The sequence below is a fragment of the Rana temporaria genome, chromosome 11 (genome assembly GCF_905171775.1).
Source record: "Rana temporaria chromosome 11, aRanTem1.1, whole genome shotgun sequence".
Lineage (NCBI taxonomy): Eukaryota > Metazoa > Chordata > Amphibia > Anura > Ranidae > Rana > Rana temporaria.
Window position 1 is genome coordinate 69,026,526 of NC_053499.1, and position 17,971 is coordinate 69,044,496.

Here is a 17,971-nt window from a genome sequence, read left to right on the forward strand (position 1 = left end):
TGAAGACGGTGATATCTGAATGATGCCTGTAGCTGCAGGCATCATTCAGATATCACCGCACAAAGTGAAGGACGTCTTATGACGTCCTGCGGTGGGCAAGTTAATAGCATCCCAGTCTTAGTCCGTAGGGTTCAATATTGAGTTGGCCCACCCTTTGCCACTATAACAGCTTCAACTTTTATGAGGAGGTTGTCTGCAAGGTTTAGGAGTGTGTCTATGGGAATGTTTGAGCATTCTTCCAGAAGCACATTTGTGAAGTCAGGCACTGATGTTGGGCGAGAAGGTCTGGCTTGCAGCCCCACTCAAATTCATCCCAAAGGTGTTCCATCGGTTCAGGTTCCTCCACCCCAAACTCATTCATCCATGTCTTTATCTACCTTGTTTTATGCACTGGTGTGCAGTCATGTTGGGACAGGAAGGGGCCATCCCTAAACTGTTCCCACAAAGTTGGGAGCATGAAATGGTCCAAAATGTCTTGGTATGCTGACACTTTAAGAATTCCTTTCACGGGAATTAAGGGGTCAAGCACAACCCCTGAAAAACAACCCCACACCAGTGTTAATTTTGACATCATATTTTGATTTAGTTTTAGTCTTTGGACTAAAATGCCATTTTAGTTGTAGTCCTATTTTAGTCATCTGAATTGTTTTAGTTTTAGTCGTATTTTAGTCAACTAAAATATCCAATACATTTTAATGAACTAAAATCTCCAGTACATTTTAGTTATCTAAAATGTAATGGCTTTAGTTAAATTTTAATGCATTATTTAAGCATTTCTTGAATTGCCAAACTCATGATACACTCCTGGAGTAAAAATCTAATAACGTTATTATTTATGGTATTAACCGGTTCCTGACCAGCTCACATGTATATACTGCGGCAGAATGGCACCGCTGGGCGAAACCCTGTACGTGTTCCCCGTTAAGAGCCGCCAGAGGGTGCGTGTGCCCGCTGCATGACTGGGGAAGCCAAAGTACGTGGCCGGCAGGCGTGATCGCCGATGGCCATGCAAAATTATGTCCACGAGAGCCAGTATGGGGATTTGTGTGCGTAAACACACAAATCTTTGTTCTGTCAGGGAACAGGAGACATATCGCTTGTTCCTACGATATTCTCCTCCCCCAGTCAGTCCTATTCCCATACAGTTAGTACACATCTAGGGAACACACAGTTATCCCCTTCATTGCCCCCTAGTGTTGACCCCTTCCCTACCAGTGACGTTTACACAGTAATCAGTGCATATTTATAGCACTGATAGCTGTATATATGTCAATGGTCCCAAAAATGTGTCAAAAGTGTCCAATCTGTCCGTCACAATGTCGCAGTACCACTTAAAAAAAAAAATCGCAGATCACTGCCATTACCAGTAAAAAAAAAAAATAAGAAGGCCATAAATCTTTCCCATAGTTTGTAGACGCTATAGCTTTTGCACAAACCAATCAATATACGCTTATTGCGATTTTTTTACCAAATAATTGCAGAAAAATATATATTGGCCTAAACTGATGAAGAAATTGGGTTTTTTTTGGGGGGGGGGGGGATAATTATTAATTCGAAGAGTAAAAAATATATATACTTTTTTTTTTTAATTGTCACTTTTTTTGGTTTATAGCGCAAAAAATAAAAACTGCAGAGGTGATCAAATACCACCAAAAGAGAGCTCTATTTGTGGTAAAAAAAAAAGGACATATTTCGTTTGGGTACAGCATTGCATGACAATTGTCAGTTAAAGCGACGCAGTGCCAAATTGTAAAAAGTGCTCTGGTCAAGGAAGGGGGTAAAATCTTCTGGGGCTGAAGTGGTTAAATGATTTGTAAAACAGAAGGTTTTTTATCGTAATGCATTCTATGCATTACGATAAAAAACTTTCTATGTGTAGCAGCCTCCCCAGCACCCCCAAATTACCTACTTGAGCCCCTTCTCTCTTCAGCGATGTCCACAATCCCCTCAGCCATCCAGTACACCCCTCCTGATTGACTGAGACAGAGCAGGAGCGCCATTGGCTCCCACGGCTGTCAAAGTCTGTCAGCCAATCAGGGGAGAGATGGTGCAGGGCTAGGTCGGGGCTACGTGTCTGAATAGATACACAGAGCTGACTCTGCTTGGGTGCCCCCTGTAGCAAGCTGCTGGCTGAGGGGGCACTCTAAGGAGGGAGGGGCTAGGAGCAGCAAAGAGGGAACCGAGAATAGGAGGATCCAGGCTGCTCTGTGCAAAACCAACTGCACAGAGGAGGCAAGTACAACATGTTTGTTATAAAAAAAAAAAACAAGCCTTTAAATCACTTTAAAGTTTAAACACGCACTACAGACACAGATTTAGCCGTTGCGATATACAGTGCCTTGCGAAAGTATTCGGCCCCCTTGAACTTTGCGACCTTTTGCCACATTTCAGGCTTCAAACATAAAGATATAAAACTGTAATTTTTTTGGAAGAATCAACAACAAGTGGGACACAATTAATGAAGTGGAACGAAATTTATTGGATATTTCAAACTTTTTTAACAAATAAAAAACTGAAAAATTGGGCGTGCAAAATTATTCAGCCCCTTTACTTTCAGTGCAGCAAACTCTCTCCAGAAGTTCAGTGAGGATCTCTGAATGATCCAATGTTGACCGAAATGACTAATGATGATAAATAGAATCCACCTGTGTGTAACCAAGTCTCTGTATAAATGCACCTGCACTGTGATAGTCTCAGAGGTCCATTTAAAGCACAGAGAGCATCATGAAGAACAAGGAACACACCAGGCAGGTCCGAGATACTGTTGTGGAGAAGTTTAAAGCCGGATTTGGATACAAAAAGATTTCCCAAGCTTTAAACATCCCAAGGAGCACTGTGCAAGCGATAATATTGAAATGGAAGGAGTATCAGACCACTGCAAATCTACGAAGACCTGGCCGTCCCTCTAAACTTTCATCTCATACAAGGAGAAGACTGATCAGAGATGCAGCCAAGAGGCCCATGATCACTCTGGATGAACTGCAGAGATCTACAGCTGAGGTAAGAGACTATGTCCATAGGACAACAATCAGTCGTATACTGCACAAATCTGGCCTTTATGGAAGAGTGGCAAAAAGAAAGCCATTTCTTAAAGATATCCATAAGAAGTGTCGTTTAAAGTTTGCCACAAGCCACCTGGGAGACACACCAAACATGTGAAAGAAGGTGCTCTGGTCAGATGAAACCAAAATCGAACTTTTTGGCAACAATGCAAAACGTTATGTTTGGCGTAAAAGCAACACAGCTCATCACCCTGAACACACTATCCCCACTGTGAAATATGGTGGTGGCAGCATCATGGTTTGGGCCTGCTTTTCTTCATCAGGGACAGGGAAGATGGTTAAAATTGATGGGAAGATGGATGGAGCCAAATACAGGACCATTCTGGAAGAAAACCTGATGGAGTCTGCAAAAGACCTGAGACTGGGACGGAGATTTGTCTTCCAACAAGACAATGATCCAAAACATAAAGCAAAATCTACAATGTAATGGTTCACAAATAAACATATCCAGGTGTTAGAATGGCCAAGTCAAAGTCCAGACCTGAATCCAATCGAGAATCTGTGGAAAGAACTGAAAACTGCTGTTCACAAACGCTCTCCATCCAACCTCACTGAGCTCGAGCTGTTTTCCAAGGAGGAATGGGCAAAAATTTCAGTCTCTCGATGTGTAAAACTGATAGACATACCCCAAGCGACTTACAGCTGTAATCACAGCAAAAGGTGACGCTACAAAGTATTAACTTAAGGGGGCTGAATAATTTTGCACGCCCAATTTTTCAGTTTTTTATTTGTTAAAAAAGTTTGAAATATCCAATAAATTTTGTTCCACTTCATGATTGTGTCCCACTTGTTGTTGATTCTTCAAAAAAAATGACAGTTTTATATCTTTATGTTTGAAGCCTGAAATGTGGCAAAAGGTCGCAAAGTTCAAGGGGGCCGAATACTTTCGCAAGGCACTGTATAATGTCTTTGTTTATGAAACTTGGTTTTATTTATAAACAAATATATTTACTTTTGACAAGCAGAAGTACAACTTGAAAATATAAAAAAAAAACTGCCAACTTTGTTGGCTGTAATGCCATTGCACATATTACCTGAATATATTACAAAAGCCTTTTTTCTTACTTTTAGCAGCTTATTAGATGCCCCATACATATTCTTATATGGTAGTGCAGTGTTCATTTTGACATCAAATTTTTATTTAGTTTTAGTCAGACGTTTGACTAAAATGCCGTTTAGTATTAGTCGTATCTGGATTATTTCAGTTTTAGTCGTATTTAGTCGACTAAAATAGTATTAATTTAGACGGCAAAATTAACACTGCCCCACACCATAATCCCCCCCCACCCAATGATTTGGACCAGTGCACAAACCAAGCTGCATAAAGTCATGGATAAGCGAGTTTGGGGTGGAGGAACTTGACTGGTCTGTACAGAGTCCTGACCTCAACCCGATAGAACACCTTTGGGATGAATTAGAGCGGAGACCGTGAGTCAGGCTTTCTCATCCAACATCAGTGCCTGACCTCATGAATGCTTCTGGAAGAATGGTCAAACATTACAATAGACACACTCTTAAACCTTGTGGACAGCCTTCCCAGAAGAGTTGAAGCCGTTATACCTGCAAAGGGTGGACCAACTCAATATTAAACCCTACAGATTAAGGCTGGGATGCAGTTAAAGGGGTTGTAAAAGTGTGTTTTTTTATTTTCTAAATAGGTTCCTTTAAGCTGGTGCATTGTTGGTTCACTTACCTTTTGGCCACTTTCACACTACTTCCTAAATCACATGGGCAGAGCAATAGCTCCACCCACTTCCACCTGATAACACTTACCATTAGACCAGAACAATGATGTGCAGTATCACTTGCCAATAGAGAGACTTTGGAATCTGATACAGGCAGCAACAGGCACTTAATCCATCTGGCTCAGAAAGTTTCTGCATATAAAACCAATTGGGCATTCCAGAGATTTCTGCTATATCTTGAGAAAGCTAGACTAGATAAGTATTTTACATGTGTTTTTAATGTCAGACACTTCAAAAAATACGTTACTGTATCAGTATATTAAAAAAAAAAAAAAAAAAAAAAAACGGACAAAAATTACCAAAAGAGCCCAGACATAGAACATTTCATGTGTGCATTTATAATAGTTTTATTTCAAACAAAAAGAAAAGAACACATTGAAATTCTGTTATGACTTAAAGCTTCGCAATTGTTCCTTCCCTTGTTACTTACATTCAGTGGAAATTAAAAGACAAAACAAGAAAATAAAACTAACTGAAGTGCAAAGAAGGCTGCGGATGCAGTTATACTGTATGTCATCTTGTTTGTTGAGAGTAACTTGATTAAGGAAAAGATGGGAATAATTTTAGTGTATGAAAAATGCTTTGCCAGTTTTCATAGGTAAGAAACCATAACAAGCTCAGGCAATCTGTGGCTCTCCAGTCACTGAACTGTATTTTTCATCAAGACAGGGTCAACAGAAGCTGTGGAGTCACAGTCTGCCCCCCTCAGGCATATGTTTTACACTGTCAGTCTTTCATTTGTACAAACTCATAGTGGGGCTCTGGTACATACACATGTAGGCATCACACAGGAGCCGCCTGGCACAACCCTGAATGTTCCGCGAGTCTAAGGCATGAAGCTCCTCTAAGGACATTTTCAGGTATTCCCCAACCTCAGGACATGGGGTGACTTGAGGAATGTTAAACCCATTTTGTCCACCTGCAGAAAGACAAGAAAATAGTAATTTGAGACATAGGTGGGTCTTATCAAAGTTTATTTAATAAGGACTGAGGCAAACAAAACAGAACAAGGAAGCGGGACTGAGGCAAACAAAGTTGAACTCTCATGAGTTTAATTACCGCTCAGTCATTCTCCAGTGTAGATGATCAGTAGTTCTGGAGTCATTTTTATTGTTCTTATTTAAAGGTCTATTTTACGTTTGAGAAAAAAAACTGTGTTGCTACGAATATTGTATAATTCACCTGCTATTGCTGTAGGACATTTTTGACCCTCCAAAAGCTTGCCTGAAAAACTCCCCTGTCCTATCCTGTTATGCCAATATTCCAGCCGTTGGTGCTCACCTCCTCTATCACAAGGGCAGGCTTAAAGGAACACTAAAGGCAGAATTTTTTTTTTTTTTTAAATAACAAACATGGTATACTTACCTCCACCGTGCAGCTCGTTTTGCACAGTGTCCCCGAATCCAGTCTTCTGGGGTCCCTCGGCGGCTGTCTCGGCTCCTCCTCGCAAAAGCTTTCCACCTTCATGCGAGCGAGCGAGCATGGTGGAAAGCTTTTGCGGGCGCGCTCCCGTGATACAGTGGCGGGCATAGCCGCCGACTGTATCACTCGGCCCCGCCCCCGGCGCGCCGCGTCATCGGATGTGATTGACAGCAGCACCAGCCAATGGCTGCGCTGCTATCAATCCATCCAGCCTAGCCAATCAACGGCCAGGCTGGGAACCAAAGAGGATCACGAGGACGCACGCGGGACTTTCGAGGGGTCAGGTAAGTAAAACGGGGGTTCAGGGGGGGGCGGTACCGTCGGATGTTTTTTCATCTTAATGCATGGGATGCATTAAGGTGAAAAAACATTTACCTTTACAACCCCTTTAATCTTTCAGATTTAAACCCTATGCATGCAAATGTTCATCCATTGCAGCAGCTCTGAGCTACTGAACATGCGTATTGTCTGAATCTGAGAGAGTGTGCCCTCTTGTGAAAGTGGAGGCGAGCATTAATGGCCGGAGTGCCAGAAAAGGATGGAGGGGATTGCCTGCTATGGGAGTTTTTTTGTTTTTAAAGTGTATGGTACTGATGCTTAACAGGGAGAGAATTGTAATACATTTAATTTTTGGGAGTTTTTTTGGGCAGGTTTCTGGAGGGGTGGAAATGGCCAAAAGCAATATCAGGGCCATGATTCAATATTATAGCAGCACAGTTCGTTTTTCTCTACTTGCACCCTTAACTGCATAGGCAGTTTTTTGAAAAGGTGAACTAACCATTCAAAGCAACTCCATCGATAAACTTAGACCGATGGACTGTTTTCATCGGACAAACCGATCATGTGTGGGCCCCATCGGTTTGTTTTCCATCGGTGAAAAAAAAATAGAACATGTTTTTAATTTTTCCTATGGATAAAAAAACGATGGTCTGTGTGGAAGTCCATCGGTCAAAAATCCACGCATGCTCAGAATCAAGTCGACGCATGCTCTGAAGCATTGAACTTCATTTTTTTCAGCACGTCGTAGTGTTTTACGTCACCACGTTTTGGCACGGTCGGATTTTTGACTAATGGTGTGTAGGCAAGACTGATGAAAGTGAGCTTCATCGGATTTCTGGCGAAAAAATCCATCGGATTAGATTCCATCAGATATCCGATCGTGTGTACAAGGCTTAACACAGCAGAAAAACGTTTCCTTGCACATAAACAAATTTCTTCTGCACCACCAAACGCCACTTGAGAAATCATCCCCAAAGTCCCTGCAGAAACAGACACTTCCAGGACACCGCAGTGACATAGAGGTCGTTGGGAGTTACCAGTTAGCGTGGGACACATAAGACTGGTACCCCTGGAAGTGTCTGTTTCACTTTGGGGGATGAGTTCTCTTCATAACAATGGTGTTCAGCAGCGTAGAAGAGGTAATTATTTACTTATTTCTATGCAGGGAGACGTTTTACTATGCATTTTTGGTTTTATGTATGAAAAGCGCACTGGCGAGAAGGATTTTATGGCCCATGTCGACCAATCAGTTTCCAGCTTTCATTTCTAGAGTCCATAGCTAAAAAAAAAGAAAACAATGATTCTGTGTGGTTGTTACAGGAAACAATAAATGTCCTTAGCATCTTTGTATTTCAATGTTTATTAGACGACTATATCCCATCTACAATTTGAAATTCTAACAGAGAAAGTGACTTTACCTACCAAGGTGTGTGGCAAAGCTGTGTAAATCTTAGAACTGGATGGACCTAAATACAACTCCTTTTATTTACAATTTATCTGTGCATTCAGTTTTAATGAGCAAATTGTATCAAATAGGCACTGCATCTGAAAGTCCAAATGTATAAACGTAGAAATGTAAATAGTTTTTTTGTGTGAAAACTGTGATGCCAATTACACAAACAATACAGAGTTGTTGTATCACACACAGCACAAGCAGGAGCATTGAATAACACTATAACTATCTAAAGTGGTAGACCGCTCAGGATAGCGATTCCAAAATTTTCACTACCCCCGCATAGATAGGGAGCTGGCTCAGGAGAGGAGAGGCTGGTCATATAACTTACAGCAATTGCCTGCGCCGCTTGTAAAGGTACAAGGTTTTTTACCTTCATGCATTGTATGCATGAAGGTAAAAATAAACTTCTGTGTGCTGCAGCCTTCCCAGCCCCTCCTGCTACTTAGCTAAGCCCCCTCTCGATCCAGCAATGTCCACGAGAGCCTTTCCTCTCCAGAGGCTCGCACTCCTTATTTCCTTTTGGCAGCAGCGGGAGCCATTGGCTCCCTTTGCTGTCAATCACAGCCACACCCAGTGAGACAATTTAGGAGAAAAAGGGAGCGGGGTCAAGTCATGGCTCTGTGTGTGAATGGGTGTCCCTAAAGCAAGCTGCTTGGTGTGGGGGCACCCGGCAGGAGAGAGGAGCCAGGAGCAAGGGCGTGGGGACCTGGGTAGAGGAGGATCCGGGCTGCCCTGTGCAAAACCATTGCACAGAGCAGGTAAGTATAACATGTTTTTTTTTTTTTTAAACAAGGCTTTAATATCCCTTAATATCCCTTTAAGAGTGTGAAAAAGCCCAGTGGCCATACTTTACCATATTTTGTAATTTCTTTCACTATCTACGTGACAGAATCTGAAGTAGCACTGTACCTGGTTAGCCAGAGAAGGCAGAAGAGAGAGAAGATATAGACCATAACATTTGCTGGCAAACTGCATATAGTTTGTTGTGCAAGCTTTTGAGAATACTCAGCTCTCCTTCTCAGACATGGGGGTATATATATATATATATATATATATATATATATATATATATATATATATATATATATATATATATATATATATATATATATATATATATATATATATAAAGCATTAGATGTAACATTCAACAAACCACAGTGAATCAACTGCTGAAGTTTATACACACCAGGAAGATACACCTGAAATTTGCTGAACGTGACATTCACTGCTTTTAAAATATGATGCATAGTGCCAAAGAAATACAGAATATGACTTAAGTAATTTGTATGACACCATCTTTATGGAAGACTTTGAAGTAGAATTTCAAAATACTTAACAGACATATACTGTATATACCTACCATCACGGTCTGCCATGCTGTCAAAAAACACCCAAGCAGAGTCATCCCTGCCATATTTTACAAATGCCACATAATGACTTGTCTCAATGCACAAAACAGCAAACAGATCCATCTTCTGGTATGGTATACAGCCACGCCTCCAATCCCAGTCTGGGAGCTCTTTGGGAAGGGATACTGGATTGAATTTATGGTGTTGTCTTTTTGGGTGAAGGTGAACCTATGGAATTTAAAATCAAGATATGTGTAAGAGAAGCAGTGAACTTGATGCAACAACAAACACTGTAAGTTAAATTAGTTAATCACTATGTGATATCACTCACATGGGAATATCAATATCTCATTCTTGAATCGGAAATAAAGTCCAGAAGTTAAAATTTGCTAGGAGTTAGTCTGTTTTTGCCCAATTTTTTTTTTAAATGTTTGCTCTATGATCCTAGCAATTTTAGATTTTCTATTTACACTGTGGCACATGTGGCATGTAGTGTACATCACAGATTGTTCTTGGCATTCTAAGAATAGATCTGGACGGCAGAGGTGTAAAGCAAAAGCAAGAATTACATAATCATTGACCGCCCAATGGCCAAGGAAGAGATGCGAGGCCCAGAAGAAGCAGCAGCGAAGATGAGGTTGCAGAGGCAAACTGCAACTGGAGCCTGGACCTGTCATTGCGGGAGGAAGGCCCACTAGGAGGTACAGTAAGTGTGCCATAATGTGCAAGTATGAATAAGTGCACAATATAGCAAGTGCCCATCCAACTGAATTTAGTTCTGCTTCAAAGATGAACTCCAACTCCAAGAAGTGGACCAACACCAGCAGATGACATGGCTCCCCAAATCATCACTAACTGTGGAAACTTTACACAGGACCCCATGCAACTTGAATTCTGTGCCTATCCACTTTTCCTCCAGACTCTGGGATCTTGCTTTCCAAATGAAATGCAAAATTTAGCACAGTGCGTAATGATTTGAGGAGCCATGTCATCTGCTGGTGTTGGTCCACTGTGTTTTTATCAAGTCCAACGTCAGTGCTGCCCTCTACCAGGAAATTCTAGAGCACTTAATGCTTCCCTCTGCTGACCAGCTTTATGGAGATGCTGATTTCTTTTTCCAGCAGGACTTGGCACCTGCCCACACTGCCAAAAGTACCAATATCTGGTTTAATGATCATGGTAGCGACCTAAACCCCGTAAAAGAGCTAAAGAAGAAAGCGCTCCCCCCCCCCCCCCGCAGAAGACGCCGAAGAAGCCCGGGGCCCTCGCTTGTAAAAGAGCTTAAAAGAAGAATTTGGGGGCCCCGGCAGAACGCCCCCCGGAGATGACTAGTAAATTACTTTAAATACCCTGTGTAGTGTGTTTTTTTACATTTTTTTTCCGCCAGGTGAATGGGTAGGGGTACCATGTACCCCATACTCATTCACCTAGGGTGGGGGGCCGGGATCTGGGGGCCCCCTTATTAAAGGGGGCTCCCGGATTCCGATAAGCTCCCCGCCCGCAGACCCCGACAACCAGGGTTGTCGGGAAGAGGCCCTGTCCTCATCAACATGGGGACAAGGTGCTTTGCGGTGAGGGGTCTGGTATGGATTTTGGGGGGACCCCCACGCTGTTTTTTCAGCGTACAGGGGTTCCCCTTAAAATCCATAGCACACCCAAGGGCCTGGTATGCTCCTGGAGGGGGAACCCATGCCGTGGAGTTCCCCCTCAAGATTCATACCAAACGCAGCTGACACAGTGCACTGCGGTTATGTGCCGATAGCTGCAGGACTTCACAGCTGGACGCATTCAGTTCTATTTTTTCGCAGGTAACCGTAGTGTGTGAAGGGTGTCATAGGAAAGCATTGTGTGCTTCTAGCTGCAGTAAAATCCGCAGCTAAAAGCACCATTCTATCCATCCATGTGAAAGGGGCCTTAATTCTTAGACCATTGGGATGTCCAAAAGCAATCCCATGAGGTGTGAGCAACAGCAAACAATGGCCAACCGGCTCACAAAGAAAACCTCTTAATAAGATAAGAAAAAGAATCTTCCATCTAGGGCTGCAACTAACGATTCTTTTAATAATCGATTAGTTGGCCGATTATTGTTTCGATTAATCGGATAATAGCCCCAAAAAAAAAAAATGTTGCATTTTTTATTTTTTTTGGGCCAATTTTTTTTTTTTTTTTGGGCCAATTTGTTGTTGGGCAGATTACAAAACACAAATTGCCGCAAAAAACACATTTCATGCTTTTCTGCAGCTTCTCCATTGAAGTATATTGACCCAAAAAAACAAAATAGCACCGTTTTGCGTTAAAAAGTCCTTGCCCTTTCCAAATACGCAGCAGCTGAAAAAAAAATCATGGATGTGAACATGTCCCCATAGGAAAACATGTAACTGAACTGTAGTGTGTTTCTGCAAAAAGCACCAAAAAACAGAGGTGTGACCCAGACCTGAGATGTTTAGTACAAAAAGAGCAAATAATCGCTTTTGCAAGGGGTTCATTTTTTTACTGTGGGACAGTGAAAGTAATATTTACAGTAGCGATTTGCTTTTTTGTACTATAAAGGGCTAATTTTAGTTTTTTTAACCCCATTATGTTACTGGCCGATTATTCGATATTGAAAATTGTAATCGATTAATTTCATAATCGATTAGTTGTTTCGACCCTACTTCCATCCATTGTCTTTATCCACGAAAGCCTGCACATTCATCTGTTAAAACTTGGCAAACGTGTACAGAACACCTGGAAAACCGAGGCCTGATGCTGAAAAGCAAAATAAACAAAATATCGAAACTTTGTACGCCTGAGAAATAATCTGCCAAATGTACCTTGCAATTGTGGATTGGGAGGCAGCTTTTCCCTTTCATCAGGTAACAGAGTGACTTGGACATCCATCCCAAAGGCCACAGGATGCCTGGACCTAATTAAGAACTTGGGTCTGGACGCCAGGTCTACGTCTGGTGTACCCCAGTGGAAAAAGGTGGAGTGAGTAAAACACCTCTGGGTTGAGGTCGGACCCATTTCCGGGATTTAGACGTTGGCAGCTTAACCACTTGCCGACTGCTGCACATATTTGTTGGCAGAATGGCTCATACAGGCAAATGGGCGTACCTGTACGTCCCTTTAAATTTGCCGCCTAACGGGCACGTGCGCCCCACCGCGATATCGTGCCCGCGAGTCCCGCAAACTCGAGGTTCGCCGGCGGCCCACAACTGCGGTGAAGAGAGGCAGAACGGGGAGAAGCCTATGTAAACAAGACATTTACATGTTCTACCTAGCAACATGACATGGATCTAAGCAACATGACAGGGATCTACTGCTCCCTGTCATTGGGAGCAGTGATCTCTGTCATGTTGTAGTGAGCCCACCCCCCCTCCCCCACACAATTAGAATAACTCCCTAGGACACACTTAACCCCTTGATCGCCCCCTAGTGTTTAACCCCTTCCCTGTCAGTGTCACTGTCATTATACAGTAATCTGTAGCTCTGATCGCTGTATAAATGGTCCAAAAATAGTGTCAAAAGTGTCCGATATGTCCGCCATAATGTCACAGTCCCAAATCACAGATCGCTGCCAAAACTAGTAATAAAAAATAATAATAAAAATGTGAAAAATCTATCCCCTATTTTGTAGACGCTATAACATAGCGTCTTCTAAATACAGTATGTAGAAGAATACATATTGGCCTAAAAACTGTGGAAGAATTTTTTTATTTATTTATTATAGCAAAAATTTAAATATATTGTCACTCTTTCTTTGTTTATAGCGCAAAAAAAAAAAAAAAAACGCAGAGGTGATCAAATACCACCAAAAGAAAACTCTATTTGTGAGAAAAAAAAAAAAAAAAAAAAAGAGTACACTATCGCAGCGCAATTGTCAGCTAAAGCGACGCAGTAAAGAATCGCAAAAATTGCTCTGGTCAGGAAGGGGGTAAATCCTTCTGGGGCTGAAGTGGTTAAGAAGTCTATAAAAAAAAGGTGGTGGATATCCGAGCTACTAAACAGAGGTAATAATCTTAGCATTAGCAGCCAGCACAATCTGTTGATCAGCAAACAAAAAAAATAAATAAAAGTCCACATGCAGCACTAAATAAATCAACAGTCTTTCCAAGCAGGCAGAGATTAAAAACCCTTCACCAGCTTCAGTGTGTACAGGAAAGCACACCGCACCACGTGTAAATCCAATCTGCTTAGCAGAAAGCTATATATAGTAGGCATGTGTGGGTCAATAAGCAGAAATCACAGCTTTGCTCTCCAGACACTGATAGTGGATATAACTTGCATCAAGCACTGCTCCCATAGAACAATATGGTCATGAACTCCAACATATAGTGAGTGTGTCATCCAATCAAGAAGTTAGCATCACCCAATGGAAGAATACTGCAGCAAACAGTGAACCCCGTAAAGCATAAAAAAAAAGATTTATTGTAGTAACTTACATGTTAATACAGGAAAACGAACATCATAACGTGTCAAGATGCGGCTTAAGAAGTTTGCTAAATTTTTCCACATTCAGAATGTGCACTGTGGACAAGATTTGAATGTGAAGTTCTGCCCAATTCAGAATACCCAGGACTTCTGATTGCACCTTGATGAATTATGCACTCTGTTTTTCTTAATTGGACCCAGACTGCCAGTCCCCAGAGTAGGGGGTCCAATGCTAAAGGGTAAACTGAATCGCCCTGCGCTTCTCTGCGTTCTCGGACTACCGTGTCCCATGAACCAACAGACAATCCAGGACATTTCCCCAGCCTGAAAGATTGGCTACTTTCTTCAGGACCCTCCAAACTCCAGCACATGGCTACCAGTCCAAGGTTAACTTTGTTTTGGTACGGAGAGGCATGGGGCAATTCAAAGACAGAGTTGTCTTGTCCCATTCCATTAGAATGTTGAGTTGTAATTTTCTTGAATAAAAAAGAGCATACGGGACTACCTAGAATGAAGCTGCCTACCATCAATCCCAGCACCCTCATGCAAAAGGCGAAGAGTGGGCTGTTCCTGGGAACATAGTTTCCCCATCTTGGGCCAAAGGGTCCAAAGCTCTGCCTGGGTAAGAACACATGTGCCCGGGTCCAAGACGAGGCCCAAATACTCCAGGTGCTTTAGTTTTAGAATGGGACACACATTACCATTTGACCTGGCCACTATAAACAGGTTAAAACACTAACTTTGAAATCTGTCTGATTCTGGAATAGGCAAATGGTCCCTTGAGAGCGCAACAGGTCCAGCACAACAAAGGGCTACCCCTTTGTCAGGTGCAGTAGGCACATTTTACAGCATAAAGAATGGAGGAGGCAAGATGCAAAACTCCAGGTTGTAGCCTCTGGACACAATGTTTTGAACCCAGTGAAGATGTCTCAGGTCTATATGGCCTGCAAAGGCCACCAGGCATTGGCCCACTTATAGAAGTGGTGGCACTCCTTTAGATAGAAGGCCTGTTGCCCATCTTGGGGTTCCAGATTTTTTTATGAAAGGAAGTTTTGATAGGAGCAAAAGGAAGTTGGTCCCTGACATAGACAGCTTTTGCTTCAAAGGCTTTTGCCACTTTTTTAGAGGTAAAAAAGAGTGTATATTCTGAATCCTTCTGTAATCTTCTGGATAAACGTATCCAAGGCATTGTCAAAAAGGCATTGTTACTTGTGGAAACCTAACTTTTAGACCACAGACACAGCACTCACCTGGGTGTTGCATGTTTTACAGAATTGCTTAATTTTTCCTGCAGAAATGTCACTGTCATCATAGCACTCCCTGCACTCATACATTGCAAGACCTCCACAGATGCGGCACTGCCGTGGGGCTGAAAGACACAAACAGACGAAGACAGGCAGTGAGTGACAAGAAAAAATAAAAACTCCAGGCACAGCAAAGCCTCTCCCAAATGGAGCATAAGACTTAATTTGACTTGGGTAAAAATGGGTTATTTAATGGGAACCTCTTTGATCCCTCTTTATTGCTCACATATATTTCAATTTCTGCATGCTACCTGGCCAGATTTTCTCTCAGCAAGAAAAAGTGTTAACTACTTGTCAGTTCTACAATTGAATAACACACCAGTGTCAAGATATGCATGCTTTAAATGTCATCAAATGTTTTTTTTTTTGCTTTCAGATAGTGTGGAATTGGAATTTGGAGTTGGCTACCCAAAAAGATGAAAATCGGATTGGGAGTGGCGAGTTATGGACGGTCAGACAGTCAATCTGTACTGTATTACAAAATGTCAATCTGACACTTTTAAAGGATATGGTTAGGCTAGAGAGCAGAAAAAGAGACCATCAAAATGACCATGCTGTAGTACTGCGATAGTCAAAAGCAGTTTCATTCCTTAAATATATTGTGTAGGGCAGAAGCTGAATAGCAATATACAGTAATTTGGCATGATAAAGATTTTTGGACTTACTTTGAGGGACACAAGAATTCAGATACAGTTGGATTATACTGCTGCGAAAAGGGTTTAACACTGACAAACAGAAAAATTGTAAGCCAGCCCCGTATAACGGCATCTCTACCCAGCAGACTTCAGTTTTGTGAAAAAACAATACCAAGGCCAGGAGCCTCAAAAGGACCCCAAAAAATAGATGTCACAGAAAGAAAAAAATATATATTTTCTCTCTCATTCATTGAGGGACACAGGAATTCAGATGCAATCAGAGAATCCAAAAGCAGTCCAACTTAGGTACGTGCAACAAACAGCCACTGATAGGCCAACAAGTGGAGACTAAAGCCGCGTACACACGACCGTTTGTCATGACGTGAAAAATTAAATTTTTTAAAATGGTCATTAAAAACGATCGTGTGTAGGCTCCAGAGCATTTTTCGCAACGTGAAAAATGGGCATTAAAAATTTAGAACATGAAAAACGGTCGTGTGTAGGCTTTAACGACGTGAAAAAAACGCGCATGCTCAGAAGCAAGTTATGAGACGGGAGAGCCCGTTCTGGTAAAACTAGCGCTTGTAATGGAGATGGCACATTGTCACGCTGTAACAGACTGAAAAGCACGAATGTCTCTCACCAAACTTTTACTAACACAAAATCAGCAAAAGCAGCCCAAAGGGTGGCGCCATCCGAATTGTACTTCCACTTTATAATGCCGTCTTACGTGTTGTACGTCACCGCGCTTTTCACGAGCATTTTTTTTTCACGATCGTGTGTATGCAAGGCAGGCTTGACAAGAATCACGTCGGAAAAAAACGTTGTTTTTCCTAGGACATTAAAAATGGTCGTGTGTACGCGGCTTTAAGAATGTCTGCAACTCAGAAACACCTGAAGGACCAATGCCAGAATTGGAACTAGATTAGAAGCCCCTTGTAATAAGCTGCCAACAAACAAAAGGGAGGACACAGAGGACCAACCTAATTTTCAAGACCAGTATAGAGGAGATCACCACCAGAGTGGAAAGACATCATCCAAAGGAAACACCAACCTTGAACTAGCGAAATGCTGTGGAACAAAAAACCCACAAAAAAAGGTGGAACATCATAATAACCTGATTAGGGAAGAACAAACCCACAAAATGATGTGGATTACAAACAAACAAACCCATAATTAGATTCTTGCTAAGCAAGATATCCATTACCACTGGTAAAAAGCGAGTCTGAACAAAAAAGCGTCCATCGCCATGAAGGAGCAGGATCCTTAGCCCAGGGGTGTCCAAACTTTTTTCAAAGAGGGCCATATTTGATGAAGTGAACATGTGTGAGGGCCGACCATTTTGCCTGACAATCTTTGAACCATTAAAATTCAGTCTAAGTGTGTTTGTCAGAGCACTAATACACTGCCCAACAAGAATTATCTCGCCTTTGTGGCTGTGTTCGGTGAAGAGATGAGCTTGGGCGTGTTATTTGTGTAAATTTAGAGAGATATAGATATATATCCAAATTACCAATGGGACCACATTAAACCGCAACAAGGGCCGCAATCGGCCCACGGGCCGGACTTTGGACATGCCTGCCTTAGCCTCACTGCTAATAACGTTCACCTGATTAGGGGAGGCTGCAAATCAGCCACAAACTACAAGTCCCATCATGCCTCTGCCTTTGGGAGTCATGCTTGTAACTATCAGCCTTGCAATGCCTCATGGGACTTGCAGTTCTCCAACAGCTGGGGGACCACAGATTGAGAACCCATGACCTAGGAAATTAGATCCCACAAAGGCTTCCAGAAATACTCTATCACCAACATGGTATGCCTTCAGCAGGAACACAGTATGTGCCACCTGCTGACAAGCCAGGTGCTCCAGTAGACATAAGGAGCGACCAGGTGTGCAAACCTCTCCCTTTGGTGCAAAGACTACTGGTTAAGGAGAGATAGATGCATTGTCCTTAGGTAAGACAGTGTGGGCAAGAGTAACACTCTTAGCATTGACCAACATAGGGACCACACTACTTGTCCTGTTGCAGAAAGGACAGACATTATTTCCTCAAAGCAGACACTGCAACCACTAGGTGATGTGCAATGTAGTCCAATCCTGACCAAAGCTGACTCAAAGCAGTCATCCGATGAGGACGGACCAATCTGTTCTGAAGAGCCAGCCTGAGAAGCCTTGAGAATGGAGACACTTTGCAAAGTGAAGTCCTCATGGGGTAAGGGATAAAGACCATCCCATTTTAATGAAGGGTTTGGTCAAATTAGGGACTACCTGGTCTGGTCGAAGAAATCCAATTTAGTCAGGC

The 17,971-nt window shown here is 42.2% G+C and overlaps 1 protein-coding gene across 2 annotated transcripts in view; it reads right to left on the bottom strand.

Moving 5' to 3' along the window:
- Window positions 1-5,129: 5,129 nt before the first annotated feature.
- The window catches only part of CYLD (CYLD lysine 63 deubiquitinase), a 133,070-nt gene continuing 120,228 nt past the window's right edge, over window positions 5,130-17,971 (bottom strand). For both annotated transcript variants that reach the window (XM_040328703.1, XM_040328702.1), the window contains 3 exons: window positions 14,980-15,098; window positions 9,328-9,544; window positions 5,130-5,726 (listed from right to left, as the gene is read on the bottom strand). In XM_040328703.1, the coding sequence (XP_040184637.1) occupies window positions 5,542-5,726; window positions 9,328-9,544; window positions 14,980-15,098 (521 nt within the window). In that variant the 3' untranslated portion in view covers window positions 5,130-5,541. The remainder of the gene's footprint in view (window positions 5,727-9,327; window positions 9,545-14,979; window positions 15,099-17,971) is intronic.